This window comes from Anopheles coluzzii, chromosome 3 (genome assembly GCF_943734685.1).
Source record: "Anopheles coluzzii chromosome 3, AcolN3, whole genome shotgun sequence".
Classification (NCBI taxonomy): Eukaryota; Metazoa; Arthropoda; class Insecta; order Diptera; family Culicidae; genus Anopheles; species Anopheles coluzzii.
The window spans coordinates 31,422,329-31,443,509 of record NC_064671.1 but is presented as its reverse complement, the minus strand read 5'-3'; the positions used below and the strand labels follow the sequence as shown (position 1 = coordinate 31,443,509).

General features: G+C 45.4%; 1 protein-coding gene across 5 annotated transcripts in view; it reads right to left on the bottom strand.

Annotated features, from left to right (window-relative positions):
• Positions 1 to 4,979: 4,979 nt before the first annotated feature.
• Positions 4,980 to 21,181, bottom strand: part of LOC120958566 (bone morphogenetic protein receptor type-1B) — a 135,795-nt gene continuing 119,593 nt past the window's right edge. For all 5 annotated transcript variants that reach the window (XM_040381453.2, XM_049609895.1, XM_040381455.2 and 2 more), the window contains 2 exons: positions 7,693 to 7,880; positions 4,980 to 7,617 (listed from right to left, as the gene is read on the bottom strand). In XM_040381453.2, the coding sequence (XP_040237387.1) occupies positions 6,313 to 7,617; positions 7,693 to 7,880 (1,493 nt within the window). In that variant the 3' untranslated portion in view covers positions 4,980 to 6,312. The remainder of the gene's footprint in view (positions 7,618 to 7,692; positions 7,881 to 21,181) is intronic.

The window sequence follows — 21,181 nt, the reverse complement described above, 5'->3', positions numbered from 1 at the left end:
CCGGCAGTGAGGGTCCATCGCGCGAAGGCCAATATAGGCCAGATTGAGCCAACATCAACAGTGCAGTGGGTGTGTTGTCGTTCGGTTTTGTTTTCGGAGCAATTACAGCTGTTGCGAAGGACACTTCTCGTTGGTGGTTCTGGTCCTCTTCTGATTGGTTGCGATACTTTCGAGCAGGTTGCTGCAGTTTTTGGTCTAGTTTTGTCGCACGAGGTTATGGGAATGGAAATAGAAGGTAAAAACTTTTACTGGACCTCTACAAAAGGGACCTTTGTAACGAAATTCCATATTTTTCTTTAACGTTCCCATTTATTCAGTAAGGGGAAATAGTTCATTTTTTTACTTAACAAACAGTTATAGCTATCAGGGATTTTGTTTAAACGCTTAACCGCAAAACATTTAATTCATCCTAATTACTCTCTTAAACCTAATAGTTAATCTCCTCTTTCTTGGTTCTACAAACTTCTCGCACAGACAAACCTTATAAAGGCTTAAAAAATAAGCGTTTCGTGTACTAAGATAAAACGCATGAAGCAAGTCGAGCGAACAACACTAACCTCTCAGCAAATATTTCTTGTTTGTACACTTAGTAAGGCGTTTATTCGTTCAATTGATGAAGTCAATACTGCAAAACCCTTCTAAATATAAAATTGAATAGCAATAGTACGATTTTAAATCCTCAATTAAGCCTTTGTGCTAGTGAAAGTAAAAATAATAATAATAATAATAATAATAAAAATATTTATAATAATAAAAATAATCATAATAATCATAATAATAATCATAATAATCATAATAATAATAATAATAATAAAAATAATAGTAATAATAATAACAATAATAATCAAAGTAATAATAATAATAATAATAAAAAACTATTATATGAATAATAAAAATTAACATAATATTAATAATAATAACAACAATAATATTAATTAATTAATAATAAAAATAAAAATAATAATAATAATAATAATAATAATAATAATAATAATAATAATAATAATAATAATATTAATATTAATAATAATCATAATAAAACTGACAATATTTATATTAATAATAATAATAATGATAATAATAATAATAATAATAATAATAATAATAATAATAATAATAATAATCCTTCCCACCCTCCCGTTTCCGCTCCCTCCTTCGCAACACTATCACCCTTCCCACTCCATAATTCGTTAACCCGTACATTCCTTCCTCTCCTTAGTTTTTGAGCAGCATGTTAAGCCTTACGCGGACAATTTAATTAAATAAATAAATAAATAAATAATCATTGTAATAATAATCATAATAATAATAATAGTAATAATAACAATAATAATAGTAATAATGATATTTATAATATCACTTATAATAATAATAATCATAATAATACGAACAATAATAATATTCAATATAATAATAATATAAATAATAACAATAATAGTAATAATAATAATAATAATAATAATAATAATAATAATAATAATAATAATAATAATAATAATAATAATAATAATAATAATAATAATAATAATAACTTCCAAATTTGTACAGGTTTTGGGTTTAGAATTCTTCTCAAGATTTATTAACTGTTTATTTTTCAAATATTTTCATTTTTTTACCACTTCTCTTGTTTTGTTTCTATTCTTTCCATGAAAATACCACAGTGTTAAAATTTTAGTGAAACATGTAATTGAATCAATTTTAAGAAGAAGTCAATAAATTGTCGAACCGATTGCGAAAGCAAACATTGAAGAATATCGTATTAAATATAGTAGATCAATATATGGTAAAATTCATCCAAAAATAATAACATCAATTGAATAGTAGGGAAATTTATAACATAATTACACAAACAGAAAAAAAACTATACGAAATAAACAAACAAAAAAAACAATATTATGAGAACCAAACCAAGGACTTGCAATGGTGTCATTCAACAGGTGGAGCACATGCTGCACACTAACGAAGCAATCAACAACCAAAGAAAGTGTATCATCCTTACCCCGGGGTTCGATCGGCCGGCGCCACCCCTTTTCCCCCCACCGCGTCCCTCCGTGGGGATTTTATTTTCCTTTCTTGCTAATTAACTGGGACAATCGCTTTAGAAACTAATTACATCTAGCGCACGGCGTCGGAACAACAGGAAAACCAACACCGTTTATGATGATCCACGCTTGATGCTCGTTTCGCAGAGACACGTGTGTGTGTGTGTGTCGAAGCAAAGTAATTAAAATTCTTCGGAAATCCAATGAATGACATCGCTTCGTTTGCCGTTGCTGTTGATCCGGGCTGGGTGGGCTTGCATGTGCAATAAATACACCCACCCCAGACGAGTGTGTGTGAGAGTGGGATCGGCAAAGGTGGACAGATGCGTTGCTTTTCTTTAGTTCGGGCCGTAATTACATGACCGACATGGACAGGGAGGAGTGGTACATTGTCATAAAACTACAACATTGAGACCGTTTTCCCGCACATTAAGTGATGAAAGCAAGTCGTCATCAGTGAATAAAGGGGTTCAGAATTAAACTAAAAAAACTTTAAAAAATTAAAAAAAATTAAAAACTTAGAGGAAAAATCAAATATCCTTATCATGGTTGAACGGACTGCGCTGGAAGGTGCTCGAATTCAAATTCACCTCACGATGATGGAACCGTTCTAAAAACACATCCAGACAGACGCAGACAGCCATGACCAAGACATCACAAAGAAGCAAGACGTCGATCTAACCCTCCTTCTTACCATTCCAGCCTCTCACTCTGTCTCTCTCTCTCTCTCTCACTCCATCTCACTCTCCCTCCCGCAACGCACGATAAGAGTGCTGAGTGGTTGTTTATTTGGCGCAAAACTCACTGCGCCTCTCGTTGCGTGGAAATGCGGAAATTCCAACGGACGTCGATCGGACGGGTAAAGAAAACAGAAAAAGAGAGAGAGAGAGCATTTCCCAACCGTAGAGGCTTTCTCGTTTCCTCTTCCCGTTCCAACATGATGTTTTGTCACATTCCAGCACTTGAAATTCCGACGCCTCCCCCTCCCCATTGTAAAGGAGCGGGACGAAGGGGAAGTGGGGGAACACATTTTTGGGGAGGAAACGTGAAACGTTCAAGAAGTTGCGAAAAGTTGGGAAGGAAAAAAAATGCACGCACTGCGTCAGTTCCAGACTTGGGATTAAAATTTACCAAAAACAAAAAAATCAACAACAACAACAGAAAAAGATGGGAATGCATTCCTTCCCATCAGGGAGGGAGAGAGAGAGAGAGTGTGCCAGGAGGAAATGGAACGGGAGGTTAAAAATCGCAAACGGGAGACTAAAAATAAACATGCGAGCAAAAGCAAAAACATAATCGACAGACAGAACCGTAGCCGTACCAGCCTGCGGAAGCCCGTTGAACTATAATTCGTCGCACTTTATAATTCGCTGGATGCTGGAGCCGGGAGATAGCACGGGTGGAAGTGTTGGGGTTTTTGTTTCTCAGTTCTCCCCCCCCCCCCCCCACTCCAGCACCCAAGTGAAGATGGATTTGCAAAACAAATTCGCTCTGCATGCGAGTTTATTAGCCGAAAGAATCGCGGCACAGCTTAACAGCTCGTGACGTACTCGCTTCGGTTGGGCGTTGAAATTTAGCGGTTTGCGAGATTTATGCAGCCCTTGGTTGTGTAGAGAGAAAGTGTAGAAAGAGATCCAACAGAAGAAGAAGAAGAAAAAACTGAACGTGTGGTACAATGAATTTTGGTTGATTGAACTGAAGCAAAGAATAAGATACAGGGGTGGTAGGTCTAGTTTGGTAGACTCTGTGTGCCGCTTTGATAAATTGCAAATATTTTTTATTATTTTTTTACTTTTAATTTACTGGATTTTGAATGAATGGATAGATTTTATACTATTTTAGTAGAAAAAAAGGTTTAAAAGGGTTTTACAGTGAAAATAGCTAACGGTTCATCCATAAATTACGTAACGCTAAAATTAAATTTGCAGATTTCCGGCCATATTTTCCCTCTCGTGTCTTAAGCTGTAAAGTTGAAAAAAACCCTCCCACGTCCCTAAAAAATTACGTAACGGATCGTGACCTTGCCCCCCAATATTTTACCCCTAATATTTTTTTTTTTTCCAAAACAACTCCGCGACTGTCGCAAAATGACGCAAAAAAAAACAGCGGTCGTCCGAGAAAAAACTGCGATTGTCGCAAAAAAAAACAAATCGACTGTTGCAAAAATATGTTGAGATGGTCGCAGAATTATTTTGCAATTCGGCTGTAAAAGAATTATTTTGCCGTAAAAAAATCGGCGATTGCCGCAAAATTATTTTTCGATTTTCGGTAAAAAATGGAAGATTGACGCCCAATAGATTTGGTTACTGAATAAAATTGGGTGTTTTCTGTTAACTCTTATTTTTTCTTTATTGTGATGCATAAACATTTTAAAATTGAAACAAGATAAAATTATTGTAAGATTTTCATAATTAGGTTGTTCCATATAGTAATCCTCGTATGATCGGTCCTCCCAGCAATGAGGAGTAATCGTTAAAAAAAGTCACGAAACTCTGCTTAATCAAGAATAATAATCACCGTTTAATACACATTAACTTATTCAAAAAATGGCTTACCCATTTTTTTACGTAACACAAAATCTTTACTCCTCCGGGGGGGGGGGCCCTCCATTATATAATAAATCGTAACGATGCTAGAAACCCGCAAACAATTCGATCTAGCAAATCGTTGCCTCTCGCTCGTACCTCACATACCATCAGATGCCGGATTGTTTTGCGGGTCGTACGCTGCCCGGGGGTTGTTGTACGAGCTAAAATGTTGTCGTACAGCGCCATCTATTGGAATCAAACTCAATACAATACTTACGTCATATGCACCTAGATGGCGCTTCTGTCTGAGGCTGAGCGCGATTTTAAAATATCGGTTAAGAGAATTGAATAAAAAAAATCAATTCTTTCTTTCTGTTCTATTCATCTTTTACGCAACGCTACCACAGTGTTTGCAAGTACGAATCATAGTTTTAGTTTTATTGCTCTACACACTAAGGCCATTTTAAGATGGAAATAAAATCCTACTTACAACACAATATTGTACCTAAACAGAATGAAAAACATAACCTCTTTCCTAAACGACATTTCATAAATTCTACAGTAAACGCCTAACACATCGTAAACGTGCACTTTATACACAGTTACGTTTTTCCTCTACTATTTTTTAACGCACAAACAAAAAAACATAAATGTTTCGTTTTACACGTTTACATTACATTCCGAAAGGCCACAGAGAAACAAACAAAACGAATCCAATCAAATGTACACGGAACGCCCATGCGATCTCAGCCATCGCAAAATTACCTACTGTTCGTTTGTTTGTTTGTTTGTTTGCTTTGTTAACCGACTTTTTCTTACTTAAAAAAATAAGAACCGCTCTTAGCAAAAACGAAGAGCGAAAAGAACTCTTAACGTTACAACGAAATAGAATTTGTCCCTACTAACGTGTGAGTGTGTTTTTCCTTCTCTCTCTTTCACGCTAACTATGTACAAATGAACACGCACACGCACGCACGCAAACACACTCCGGAAAGAAAGGGGTTTCTCCAAAATGAGAAAACAATCACTAGGAAGAAAGAGCGTTAGGGGAATGGGGAAACGATTCCCCATGTATACGATTTGTTAATAGTGTGTGTGTGTGCCTATGATTTAACAATTGCTTACCGTAAACGTGTGTGTGTTTCTGTTTTTTCTAAATGTTCAGTTTTTTAGCCTTTCCTGATAAAATCGTCCTTTCCTCAACTAAATTTACATGCGCTGCAAGTGGAAAACCATCTCCATTCAGTCAAAGCCGAACCTAAACGTTATGTCATTTTCGGTGAAGAAAATTGTAACGCGAAGGCGCTGCTACTTTGATGCACATAAGAATGTCCCTACAGCTTCCCTACGACTACCACTACTAGCAGTAACACTAACACTATCCTTAAGGGTTCTACACACTGCTTAATCGTAAAATTATGGCAAATACAAAAAAAAAAAACACAGAGAGTCCGCCGATTGTGTTGTGAGCCGTCCTCCCGCCATTGTCCCGAAGAGGGTTGTGAAGGAAAAGGAGCATGATTACCATGGTGATGTGCGCCTCAGCCTCAGCCACACCGATGAAGAGGACACAACAGATATTGTATTTACAAAATGTACGCGAGATGCGGCGAAACGGCTCACAACAACAAACCCCGCAGAAGACGAGGGGGGAGGGGGGAAAGGCGGGGAAGGCGGACGAATGGCGCGTCGAATAAATTAAAACGGCTCCTGTTTAAACCCTCGCTCGCTCGCTCGCTCGCCTACACTATCTTAATCGTACAGTCCGTCTCGAGCTTGACGAGCGTTTTCTTCACCCGCAGCGCGGTTAACCGTACCGCCGGGCTCGGATGCCAGCATTCCTGCATGATCTTCGATAATACTACGAGTATGTCCTCGTCCTGCCACCGCTGCGGGATCGGGGGCCGCACACCCTTCACGCACACCACCGCGTACATGTCCTCGAAGCTCGGATCGGACGGCACCACGTCCTGGTACGGCAGCGCGTAGTCCTCGCACGTGGTCGTATTTTTCGCCCCGCGTACGGTCGTAATGCAGCGGCGGGCCATCTCCCAAAACACCAGCCCGACCGAGTACATGTCCGCCATCTTGAAGCCCTCGAACAGGTTGAGGTCGAGCGTTTCGCTCAGCACCTCCGGCGCCATGTAGCGCCTGGTGCCGACGCGCGAGTTGTTCGCAATCTGTATCGTGTCCGACTCGCTCGTGTACTTCACCGCCAGCCCAAAGTCGGCGATCGCGCACTGCCCGTTCCGCTTCACCAGTATGTTTTTGCTCTTAATGTCCCGGTGCGCTATGGACGGTTTGCCCGGCGTGCCGAAGATTTCCGTGTGCAGATGCGCCACGCCGGAGGCGAGCGAGTGGGCGAGCGTTTTCAGCATGTGCGGGTTGAGGACGCGCTTCTGCAGGTAGTCGTGCAGCGAGCCGAGCTCGTGATAGTCCGTAATCAGCAGCATCTGCGTCCACGAGCCCGTCCCCTTGATGTCGGCCGCAATGAAGCCGAGTATGTTTTCGTTGCGCATCAGCACGGTTTGGTAGATCTCCGTCTCCCGGAACCAGGACGACTCCTCGGTGGTGAAGAAGATCTTGACCGCCACCTTCTCGTCGCGCCACTTGGCTAGCCACACCTCGCCGTACCGGCCCTTGCCGACCGAGTGCACCATCTGGATCTGTTTCGCGATCGTGCGCTGGACGAGCAGCGGCAGGCCCGAGCCGCTGCCGCTCGTCTGCTCCACCAGGTCGGCAATCGGCATGTGGCCGTTCGTGGTGTTGTACAGGGAGTTCATCAGGTAGGCCGGTTTTCGCTTCTCGCGCCTTCGGTACACCCAGAAGAACGCACCGAGCAGCACGACCAGCCCGCCCACACACAGACACACGGAGAGGGTCAGTGCGAACAGGTGCATGCTGTTCGGGTCGGCGAGCGGCGGTTCCGGGGTCGTTGTGGTGCGCGGACTGTACGGGGGTTGCAGGTCCTGGTTGCAGAGGTCCTCATTGTCGCAGCAGACGATACTTTTGCCGTGCAGTTGCGGCGATACCGTGCCCACTTTGCACTAAAATAATGAGAGAGAAAACGTTAGAATCAGAATGTGTTTCAGACAAAGGAAGAAAGAGCTTCCGCTTATTACCTGTAGCAATCCACCACCCTGCTCGGGTGACATGCAGCCGTGGCTGTACTCCGGGACCAGCTGTTTCGTTTCCTCGTCCAGCACTGCCTCGACCGAGACGAAGCAGGATCCGCCCGGGCGCGTCTCGCACGTCCCATTCTGCACGTTGCCCGGACAGTGGCCCTCGCAGTAGCAGGTCAGTACGCGCGCTGTTTGGAAGAGAGAGAAAAAAGAAGAAATGAAGGTTAGTACATTGAAACACGGTAGTAACGTTACGAGACGGAGCGCCAAGATCGTGCGGTAGAGATAAGTCGACAGCGGGTTGCATTGCGTAAATAAATAATAATAATACACAGTGCGCGCGGGCTTGATCGGTAGAGCTAGATTTTGCAATGAATGGGGAGTAATGGCCATGTTTGGACGTTTTGATGACGTTATCTTGATGAAAAGATTTCATATTCCATTGCATACTTATAATTTAAAAAAATCATTTTGATTCACTCGAATTGCATAGTTCTAGGCGTTTTGTTTTTCAATGATGAATTTTTGCTTCATATCATTCCCCTGCAGTGATTGCATATATCATTTTAAATGATTCTTTTTTCCATTTTCATCTAAAATATCGCTTTTTATGAGTAAACAAATAAGTTAAGCCACGAAGGTTGCAGTAAATTTTCAATAAAACGATATTTGATAGGCAAATTGCATAACTTTAGGCGTTTATTGTCGTTCAAACGCCCAAACTAGTAATTTAAACTAATCTTGTGATACCATTTTAGCGATAAACCCCGCTCCAAGGAAAAAGATATCGTAAAAGCGCTGTATAACGCTGACGAATATCATTATTAGCCAGAACTTACTATTTCGCCCATGATTAAAAGAGAGTACGAACGCGTGTGATTTATCGGTTTGTGATAAAGTTGCGCCAAAAAAAGGGTAAATAAATTGAGCAACACACACCGTTCACAATCTAATGCGTTGTAGCGTCCTCCATCGTACAATTTGACAGCACTTTCGATCTCGAGGAACTCGATGGACTTTGGAGAACACGATGGATCGAATTTTAATCCCCATTCCGCCATTTGCGCTATACAATCAAACTGTTTTTTTTCTTTCTCCATCTCTCTCACCCTATTACCCTTGCCCTTGCCCGAGGGCACTGCGGATCCGGCGCAACCGAAAAGCGTTTGATGTGACACGTCCGCAATAAATCTTGCAGACACCAATGCTGCAGACCAAACACCGCAAGAGAGCAACGCTGCGCAAACGATCACGCCCGCCACGCCGCGCGCGCACACCGGGTTCGTTGTCTACGCGCTTCGTGATCGCAAGATTAAAAACAGAGGCGACCTGGGAGGAATGAGGGGTGGTGTGATGGTGTGATTTGTTTTCATTTCCGAGGTGTCGATAACGGTGTAACCGATACCGCGAAATGCCCCGAAAGTGTTGGAACTTCTGGGGGTCGCACGTATCCAATTTTAAAGGAAGAACTTACACACATACACACCAAAACAGTGGTTGGGATTACAATTTTGGGTACTGTTTTTGCTCCCCAAAATCCTTTACTTTAACCTTCTTTTTTGCGCTTGGCATGAGCGATGTTCCACCACAAGTTCATTGTCGACCAGCACCGTTGGTTGACCGCGACATTAAGATAAGAAGGCATTGCTGCTGTTATCATTGCCCCCTTTTCAGTTCAACCGTGCGCAAAGCCCTGCCACGGGACGCGGGGAGTACCTGATATCTGAAACGGATCTTCTTCCAAAATGAAGCAAAAACAAACAGACGCGCGTGCAACTGCATCGAAATTTTCCACTACGGTGTCGGTTCATATCAACACACACCGTACCCCACAACAAATCAAAGCAAAGTGTGTGTACACATTAATCCGTTGCTCAGGTTGGTGGACTGTGCCTGCCCACCTTACCAGAAGTCGTGACCAGCTGATCTACCGGCGGTGGGCCAAACGAGGGATTTGGGGTTTCGGGGTTGTTGTTAAAAATTGCCAACTACAACCAAAAAGACGCAACAGCACCGTCGTACACACTACACACTCCGTTATGCTTTTAGCAGCCATGTTTAAGACGTACCGACGAACCCAAAAAAAAGGTTGTAAATTAAACCCCTCTTCTGCTTCCGCTGTTCAAGATGAAGCACCGTCCCATAGCAAAAATATGACACCGATTGCGTGTGTGTGTGTTGTGGGAAGAAGGAAGAAGCTTGCACGACCACGGGTAGCAGAGGATGGCGGCTAAAACCATGAGACCATGTCCTACATTAATTTTCATACGCCAAACAAAAACAAAAACCACCACGAAGTTCTGAGCTGGCAGCACGGAGGAGCCGGTTGCTACAACGTTTGCCACAAAGCAGCAGCAGGAGGAGGATTGATTTCATCGTCTGCGTCCTCACAAATCATGCTTAAATAATGCTCGGATTGCAAGGTTAAAAGTGGCAAATTGTTACCTCCAAAACGGGACAGGCCAAGTTGAAGTCCACAAGGTCCACCCGTTGAGCGCCCGTACCCCTGCGAGACCTCATCGATCAACTGAGACTGGCGCCAAACGATACCTTCCACCAGAAAGGCATTACGGGAGGAGTCGTTTTGGACATAAAACTGCACGAGACAGAGCTGAGAGCATGAAAGCGATAAGCCGACCCACCAGACGACAACTGGGCGTCAAAATAAAGCTTCTTCAACTTCAGCACCCTTTTTTGCAGAAATCGAAGACACAACAAACAAACACAAGGTGTGAGTGTTGGTGCGAATGATTTCGTATGATTTGCACCGTATCGCGATCGATCAATCAAGCGCCGCGCAGAGATTCTAACCGTATTGTTGAGCCCCAAAAATACAACGGGGGGAAAAAGGGTGCGTCCTTATTAGGGACGGGATGCACATTTCCTATGGTGCCACCCTTCCGTTCATGATGTCCAGGACGAAGACAGTCGTTTTCTTGTCATTGGGTCATTTTTTTTGAGCATGGACATATATAACAGGCGTTTAAAGACGGACTTCCAATAGAGTTGTTCAAAACATTGGACTCTATGTGTTAACTATGTGGACAAGTGATAAGTTTATCAGTGATCGGGAGAGAGAGAAAGATAGAGACTAGAGGACGGTCTCTTGTAAACACCTGGTGTGTTTCTGACAGGGTAGCATGAAGGATGTAACAAGGGCAATCCTCCTATCTCACTCCCTGTGTGTACACAACACACATCGTCGCGATATCGTAAAGGGCGGCCCGTGTATACACGTCGCACCTAAGCAGAGATAAGAGCGAATGACTGCTTCCCCTGCTTTGGCGAGGGGGACCTACACATCATGATTACTAACAAAACATTCGAAACCCAAATCAAAGCAATAATAAACTGCAAAATATATATACACCGACTTGGCTCTTTCGCTCGCATTCTTTTGATGTTGTTTGTTTTGATCTACATCGTTGGCGTTGCATTTTGGTACCAGATTCATATGATTATGGTCGTTAAAAAGTTGGAATCGTCTTCGTGCCGGTCCAGTACTACACACTCTTCTAATGGAACTTCTACGGGTGATCTGGAATGCATCACTAGCACATATTCCAGCACACTTTGTGTGTGTGTTTTCCTATGCCGTGCCCCTTTTTTCGTGGATTTCAATGTTACCTCATCGTCATAAAAAAAACGTATCTGCGTCTGAAGAGGAACGAGGCACTACGGGCGTGCTACTCGACGGGGAATCGTGGTAGTGGTGGTGGTACGGATAGGATGGATAAACACAAATATTATTTATATATTCTTTCACCATTTCCTTCCACGTCACCACACAAACGACCCCAAAAAAAGACGGAGAAACACCCTGGGCAGAGCATAATGCAACTGTGCTGGCAAACAAACTGGCCTGGCTGGGGTTATAAGGCATGTGAGTTGTTTCAGAAGCATGATAAAATTACAATTCAAACTTTAAGAAGCACCGAAACCAACGATCGAAATGGTTGCGGTAATGCAATTTGTGTCCGATGATGTTGCTGCCCACTGCCGCCATTGATAAGCTCTCGTTCTCTTCGTGGCAGTGTTGTGGGATCTCTGTTTATTCTCCTGACATTCTCCGGAAACTGACTTGCGACTACTTGCTGGGCGGACTTGCGTCATAGCGTTAGCTTAAGCTGACAGCAAGCTGACATGGTAGGAGCACACAGCACAAGAGGAAATCCCTGGTAAGCTTCAAACGAAACATCGTACCAGGAGGAGGTGATCGTGTGTGTCTCCTCTCTCTCTCTCTTGCTCTTTCTAGCACAGAACCCAACAGACAACACACATCATATGCTAATTGTTTTAGCCGTGTTCCTGCCAAAGGGTGTTAGAATTGTATTCCTCATTGATTCGATAGACACAACAGACAAGATCTTTGGTAGATCTTCATTTTACCTGGGAAACAACAACAACACAAACAAAAAGTGTCTGTCTCATACAATGTTTCGCGACATGACGAAATGTTCATGTTGGGGCGTGTTCTCGCGGAAAGGATGGACTTGCAGCAGGGGCTAATCCAGATCTTCGACATGACGAGACTGGAACAGCTACATGATGCAGCGAGATGTCCGTGTAGATCTGTCCCCCCTCTGCTACCATCGGAAGGACACCCGTGCCGTGTACACACGTCAAACTGGCTAGACACAAATTGTTGACACACATCATACCCACTCTCTATCTCTGGACATGTGTCCGGAACCCGTGCAACGGCGAAATCTCCTAGGCATAGGAACGGCGTCACACGGACGGTTGACAGAACGGTTTGAAGATGCACAGTACAGCACACCAAATAAATATGACCCCGGGTGCCCGGCGACTGCGGCAACAAAACAATAAAGTTAAGAGCACGAGGGATACAAACACACACATATAGCGTATTTGTTTCCACTCTATTTAGAAGCGGATCTACGGCTGCCGTCTCTCTGTTTGAGAAGAGTCACAATCTAAGGAGTTGAGCGCAAACAACACGCGTGCGAGCTGTGTTTCCATAGCAGCATCTCACAACAAGTTTCTAGCCAGGGTGTGGCGTGTTACTAGCGTAGAATGTCTGTGACTCTGTGAAGCTCCGATTAGCCTCCGAAAGCCGTAGCATCTCAGTGCGAGAAATCTTATCTATCGTAAATTATCTACCCCAAACGATGCTTCGAAAAAAAATCTGAACCCTTGTCCAATAAAAAAGAGAAGGTTCTGCGTGTTTGTCGTTGCGCCAGCACACCCGCGCATGACGCTGGGTTTTAATGACATTTTGGAGAACTTCTTCCTGGAGTTTTCTCCAATGTTGGGTAATATTTCTTTACGCTTCTTTCTCTCCAGCACTGTTGCTTTGGAGATCCCGGACTGCTGGATGACAAACAGAACAGAATTTGCATAACAAAACACATGTCTGAGGTCTGATCTTCTGAGGGTTCGTTAGGTCCTGAGAGGCCATTGGAGGCAACCGTTTCACACGTCCAATGCCAAAGACAGGAAAGAGAGGGAGAGAGAAAAAAGAAACAGCTCAAAGCATCAAAACCTCTGGCTCACTTGAACTTGCCAACTCACCCAGGGGCCAGAACAAATGTCATGGAAAGGAAGGCACAAGCGACAAAAGTTGAAGCGCTGCTGTCAAGAACAGAGTAAGGAGTGGAGGACGGCAAACGGACACTGTTGCTCGTTTGACTTGCTTTATCGGTATGGATCTCTCTTCACACACACACACGTTTGCTCTCTCCAAACAGGAAAGATTGATGAAATGATGATGCTGCTGCGAGAGCGCGGTGATGCATCAGTTTTCAAAGTTTTCGTAGAACAACCGTTCTGACACAGTGGTCGTGGGGGGGGGGGGTGGTATGGGCAACGGACAAACAGGCTCGTTAATTTCTTCTCAAGGAAAGAGAAACACACAAACACACAGCGACACAGATACACCAAAACGATACATAATGATTCTTTTTGTCACAGAGTGCGCACCAGCCACGGTTTTGCTTCGAATCCATTAAAACGAGGTTTTGCAGCGAAAGTTCTCTCTCCCATTACCCAATAGCAAGCGTCATTAGGAGGGGGGAAATGAATCTTTCTTTCAACATCTACCAGAGTGATTTGTGTGACCAGACACACGCACACACACACATATAAACATGAGGGAGCACATCTTTCTGTGCTACATTGTGACACTTTGTAGCATCAACCGAACATCATCATGATGCTTCTTCTCGAAAGGGGGATGATGATGTAGGGATGTAATGCGCCCGCTCGCCCACCCAGCCGTAAGTGCGCCGTCTTTCTCTCTCTCGCTCGAAGCGTCTATTAATATCACCACGGTGTGTCACCGTGACGTACGGCTGTGAACCGGCAGGCACGTTCCCCGTTGAAACGTAGACAGCAGGGCGCACAATGGGCGAGGACACATAGTTGTGACGCTGCGAAATGCGAGGGATGTTCGGATGTTGGAATGGTTTGCACCCACGCATGCACGCACTCAGGCAGAGACGCACTCAGTGCGCATAACTCAAACGCAAACGATGACAGTATGGGAAGGGGGCACACATCCGCAACCAGGCAGCTGACCATCGATGACATTTGTCGAACGAACTCGGCAAACGGAACAGCGGGACAGCGGCGAAGGTTTGTTCTTCGTTCCTTTGCTCTGCTGCAGCACCCACAGGGCAAAAGATCAATATTTGCTCTGCAAAGGTTTCCTCGTCACTGTCATTTGAAGACAGTGTTCACAAAGCCAAACTTCAACTTTGGAACATAAAACGATCTAAACGACAAACCTTCTTTCGCCATCCATTTTAAAGTGTCTTTCCGCGTTTCGGGAGTCCTGTTGCCTTGGAGCAATCAAAGTCGTGCGACTAAATTAAACTGCAATTAAAGCCCACACTTCCGGTTGTGTATCCACTAGCGAACGTTCACAATCCGGTTTGAGGCCAGCCGCCCGGTGCCGGAATAATCGCGCACCGAAAATGATCGATAAATTTGCTACAAACACACAGACACACAGACACCAAAAGGGTAATAAAATTCAACAGGCTGAAAATATCGTACAATAAAGCGTAACGAAAAAAAATGAAACAGTCTCTTCGTCCCCCCCAAGAGACTCGATTCTCTTTTGGATCGCTACCCACTGCAGGCGGCTGCTGCTGGCTTTTGCTCCCTGCTGCGTCAAACGCGACACCAACGTGAACAACAAACCGTCAGCTTTGAAGCCTTTCGATCAATCACACGCATACGGAAAAAGGGTAGAGAGGAATGGAAGACAATCAAGAAGGTGAGGACGATCTGACAGGACCTCCTGCCGAGGGGAGCGTTGGTTTTTTTTGGTGGAACACGTTTGGTGCAAGAGATTCGAGAAGAATTTTACGGTAAGAAGAGAGCCCAACCCATTCAAAAACTCCTCAAAAACATCAGCCCAATCTGGCGCGAATGTTGAGCCACCCGCCCAGTCCCTTCCCTCGGCACCGGTTTGCCCTCTACATTCAGGTGCTACGTCCTACTACTACGTACCACGGAAACTAAGGTGGACGTAGACTAGCATATTTATTTCGTATCGCTCCCTGACTCATCGATCGTACCGGCGAGATATGGTCGTCGTCGTCGTCCAAGCGAATGTTGTTCGCTTTTGGGTGAATGAATCAGACCACGGCAGCGATCGATCGTTTGGCAGGAGGGCACAGCTCTTTTGGGAATGGAACCAAAAAATCCAATGTCTGCTACACACCCTCCTACCAGCCACAGCAAGGCGTGATCGTGGCGTATGTGTCACCCGGATCAGTTTGCGGATCGGATATCAAAACTGCCATAAATGTCCATTTTTACGACGACAAATCTTAGTGAAGGAGATGACAGAGCATCGAAGCAGCAGATATATACCGGGTGGCATAATACCTGTTTCTAAGCTGGCCCAAAATCCCCAATCCCTCGTTCTATAGATGTGTGGCGATGGTAATCAACCAAAGAAAAAAAAACCCATAACATGGTGGTGAGGAGCAGGATTACTACAAAACCCGTTAAAAAAGGTCAAACCTCATCTAAACGCTGAAGTCTGAGTCACACAGAACACAGCCCGCAATCGAATCAAGAGAACTCAAATGTCACTTCCGTAACTTAACACAGAACGACAACGAGCAGCAGCAATAAACTAAACAACAAAATCACAATCGAATTCTCGTGTCGAACGTGGTGCGGCCGTGTGCTTACTGCATCGCGTTCCCGCAACCGTTCGCGCAAGATGACCTATTTGAACGGGTAGAAGAAAAAAACACACACGCAATTGACGGACAGATGACAAGCCCCTCAAGTCCCCTTAAAAAACAACCAATCATCCTGGGTTTGTTTTTAGTCCCGCGCGGGTTCAACACACTCTAGGCGAACGCGTCGCGTAACGCGGTGTAAGTTCGCGAAAAATTAAACCCCGATATGTCATCGCATAACAACATGTACTCCTGCGAGGAGCATGCTAATTTTACCTGGCATATGAGACGGAGGACAGCCCCCGCAGTATGCTGTGTGTGTTTAATCCCTGGCTCCATGTTTAGCTGTCCAATGTCCTCCCAGCGCGCCCAGCATTTCACTAACGTATTTAACGCAATCCAATTTGTATACCATTCTGTTTGGCATAACCAAGAACCAAGAACCGGAAGAAAAACACACCATATACTCGCGCGATTCTATTCCTCTCCTTTGTGTGTACCCGCCGTCAGCCCTGTGTGTACGTAACTTTGACGTCAACCAGTCTGCGTTTGGTTCTGTGGCGCACAGTCATGTGACAATACGGTTGACGCAGTAGTAAAGCGCTGCTTTTGGGGTGGCTCTTGCTGCGCTTTCTTCTACTCGCGAACGCGAACTCTTCGAACTGTACGCGAATCCAATTCCCAACTGTGCCACGTGCCGAGAGTTAGAGGAAGAGAGCATACAGACATCGAGGACCCAACTGTTTTGGGGATTGTCTGTTTCAGAAATCGATCAACAACCGCGATTAATGCGCCTCTCTGCGTGAAGGTCCTATCTGTTTTTGGGGTCTAATGAGTTGCTACCTCCCTTTTCCCCGTTCTCTGCGTCCACTGTGCCTAGCTACCCCAACTATCTGTCAACGAGATACCAATTATGGAAAGTTGCGCCACGCTGAGGAGCTGTACGCTTAGCCAGATATATCTACAACCAACAAAAACCAGAAGCCAAAACATAACATTAAGCGCTTGTTGGTGGAGACTGGGGAGGGCATTTCCTCTACAAAAAATGTATATGTATGATCTACACACACAAACACACACACACATGATCATCGATCCAGGGCAAGCAAACATGCCGGAGTTGACCAAAACAACACATCTGGTCGGTCCAGGGGAGAGATGCCTTCCAAAAAAAAATCGTTGATTGATGCCCCCCGGGGAACACGGGAAGAAGAAGGCGGGCAGTATGCTCGTGTTGGTGATCAGCAGTGAGTGATAAATCAAAACCATATGGTCCACCCCGCTTCTCCGCTGGCATGTGTACGAGACGAAAAACGCTCTAAAACACATGTTTGTGGTGCAGCATGGAAGTGGAAAACGGGACAGGGTGGCTGGTGGTGTCGATCGATTGCCAGATCGAGAACAACCCAACACCAGCGTCTCCGTCCGTAAGCGTGGTTGTTTCCACCCGCTGTTTGCTCAACCGATCGCGCACACCCAAACACACAACACAGGTTCGACGCCTACACACGCTTATTACACCATCTAGCGATCGATCGATGGCCGAACGATGGCAGCTGCTTCGCGCAGCGCACACGCAACCGCGCTAATTCGGTGCGCAACACACAGCATCCGGCCAGGGCGAACCAAAAAAAAAAAAAATACACAACTGAAACGTCTGAAACGATCCGATCGGTTGATCGATCTGGAAAACCGCTGGATTTGGAAAGGGGTGGTGGTTTGGGTGTTTGTGTGGGTGGAAGATAATTTGAATAAAGCATTTGCCTCCCAGTTGTTCCGCTGCCGGGCTCACGGGGCAAACTTCAATCAAAATACCACCTCCCTCCCCAAAAAAAGGGGGCCTCTCCCCCGCCGTGTATGCGCAATATGGTAAAACAGGGGTAGTGGTTCTTCGTCTAGCTGCTGCTCAGAGAGATCATGTTCCAAAGAGAGTGGAGAACGGGCAAAGCAACACACGGACGGCGCACGGTCGCGATCTCCTTACCTGCCGCGCTGTGCCGTCCGACCCCCCGGCATATTTATGTAGGCAGCATTATAATAATTGTTCCGCCGCTGTGTTAAGTACAGCCACTCGCCCCCACCCACCTACGCGATCACGCGCGCCAGCTCCCTTTTACTAGATGAAATATTCAAAACCGCACGAACAGCAGCACACGCTCGGCATGCGCTAGTTATTATGTGCAGCGCGTATCAACTTTTTTGCTCGAGCGATCGACATCGGGCAAAGAGAGGGCAGCAGAAGGAAGCACGAATCGTTGAATATAAATTGCAGCCAGGGCAGAATGCTCCTTCAGGAGTTTTGGTTTCATATTCTTGAAGATCCGGCGGAAAGTTTTCTTGAGAATTGGGTAAAAGGGAAACAACACTGTTTGCTCTACATTCTCGAAAAACTGAGCACAGGCTCTACATCGTTAGGTTCTTTATGAGCAAAGAATCTTTGCTTAAAAGCTTATGGGTTAGCTGTTGGTACAACCTCGCTAATGTATCAGACAAACACTACGTGCTGAGAATTAGCTGCGTTTTGTACGTCGTTCAAAAATTGAGGTGATAAGTAGATGATCAACGTCTTGCTTATACGTTGGACGAGGCTCTAGCCACATGAAATAAGCATTTACTTTCTCCCATGAAGATCCAATCCAATTTACCAAGATATTGGAATGGTCCAATTATTGAAGTCCAAGATATTGAACTAGACTGACATGCTAACTGCTTAAGCAAACAGGCAACCCTGAACCACCCGTATTGTGTAGTGATCTTGACCCTGGGATGTATCTCTATTAAAGTGAAACGTTGTTTGTGCACCCCTAGAACGCCAAACGATCCTCGAATCTCTGGGCTGTATTGGGCTACACAACGAAACTTGCAACAATAAAACCAGAAGCGCGCAACTTACACCCAACTCCCGCCCTAATAGATCACTGTCGCTTAGCTGGAGAGTTGCTCCGATAATGCTCCAGAGCACATCGTATCCATTCTTCCAAGCCAGCAGCAGAAGGCCTGGAAGTCCCGCGGCAAAAAACCGGTCCTCAGGGCTCAGGGAACCCGCAGGGATCCGTCGCGCTCGGTATTATCCCAAAAGGCCCACATATTCAAACAGGCGCTCTCCAGGCAAATATGCTGCGAATGTTGCGTACCTATCCAGCTAAAGGCTTTTGTTGGTGCTGCTGCTGCTGCTGCTGCTACGGGAGCGGCACATAAATTTCAATCAATTTCAAACGGAATCCCCCGCCGCCTTCCCTGACCCGCCTTCCCTGACCATGCCCTGGTCGGCTCACCAGCAGCCCAAATGATCTCAATACCTCCCCACCCACCAATATCTCTTCTTCTCAGGGAACAGGCCAGCCGTGCACAAACAATTGGTGTCAATTAATCATTTCGATCAACCGAAAATGAATACCATAAATTATACATTCGCATTTCGAGACACCGAGAACCCTCCGAGTGATGGGAGGCGAAAGGAGAAAAGCATAAAGCATCTACATTGGCGAGGGCGCCGGGTTTGAGGTTAGCGAGAAGGGAACCGGCGAACCCGGCAAAGAATAAGTTAACACACAACGGTTTTTTGTGTGTTACTTCTGTATGCTTTTATCGCACGTCTACATTGGTGTGCTGTTTGGAGGAATGGAATGTTAAAAAGGAAGCTGGTGAGATTGCGGTTTTGAGATGGTTTTGGGACACAGAATATGGCTTCCTCCCACACTTTAAGGGTCTCTATTGCAGACGTCAATTCGCGACTTCTTGAATTTTGAAACCTGTTGGAAGCAGATTTTGCTTATGTCTAGGAGACAGTACATTAAGCTTCCAATTGGATACTCCAATCATCATGAATATCCAAACTCTGCTCAGTTAAAAGCTGACAAATTGAGGAAGCATAGAAAGCAAATTAGAGGAGATTTTAACTCCTCAGCCTCAGACTCTTTCTAGAACCACAAGAGCAGCCGCATGACAACAAAAAACAAAACTCTTCAGCAAAAAAGAAACTCCTAAACACCGCCAACAAAAAGCCTCAATGAAACGGTCGCGGTATAAAGCGGGGTGTGCAATAATAGCAGGAAGTAAACGTATCCACCCCGAGGCGTAAAACTGGCCGCGTGTGCGCGCGTGCTGCCGCGCTGAGGGGAACTTCAAAAAATCGCACGATCGTGATCTTGGGCCCCGAGACGGCCCGACCATTACTAAGATCGCCGACAAGCTTGATTTCTCTCTCGCTCTCTATGCTCTAATGCTCTCCACGTTAGAGAGAGCTTATTATTGATTGCCATCCACCACTACTCAAACACGGTGCTTGTGTCCACGACTACCAGCAAATCTTCCATCCATGGCACATGGCACCTCAACATCACAACCGCAACTACAAACATACACACAACGGCGTCTGTCTGTGGACCCCGAAACGGCGAGCCAATTGATTATGATCTACAACCCTCGCTACCAAACCACCCTACAGCCATTTCATCGGTGTTTGTGTGCTGTCTGCCCGTCTGAGTCTGAGGCACGAGCTGCTGCGTAAGGAGATTCCCACTTTCGGTCCGGTTGTGTGATTGCGTTCTCGCGTCCGGCTCTCGACCGGGACACGATCGAGGCGAAGAAAAACGCTCGAGCGAGAATCTCGAGAACTGGTTTTCTGAGCCCCTTCATCTCCTACCCGGCATCGTTGGGAACGGTTTGGCGATTAGGGGGTTAGTAGTAGTAGTGCAGGAAGATACGATACCCTCCAGGAGACAACCAGAACTACAGGATATATATCATAACCCACTCCAAGCAGTGCTGGGACTGCAAGATGGTCGTCCGATTGTTGCCGTTCTGTGCTCTCTGGCTCGGCAGTAGCAGGCAGCAGAGCCTGCTCGTGTCAAGAGATGCTCGAAATTAGCAGTCGTTCCAGCTGTGGAGCAACAACTACCGCGTCATTAGGCGAGATCAATCTCCGGGCTCGCGTGAACGTGGCGCGGAAGAGATGCGCGCCCTACCCAACCGTCCCAGCCGGTACCAACACATGCACAACACACCACGAACTCACAACGACCTTCCTACGTGCGTGCGCTAAACCGGGCAACAGCAACAGCAGCAGCAACGTAAGCCAGACGCCTCCCGGGCCCATATGTTTGTAATCATCTAACGAATCCAACACTCGCTGCTACCCCTCTGGGCCTCCATTGAACACTGGCTCCACACACACATACATACACCATCTTGCGCTGCCACTACTCCATTCCTTCCCCATTATTCATCTTCCTCAGCTGCAAAGGCGCGGTTTTTACGCGCTTCCCGCTTCCATCGTTCGCTTTCTCGCCTGCTTCTCAATCTGTTCTTTTGCTCTCGGGTTC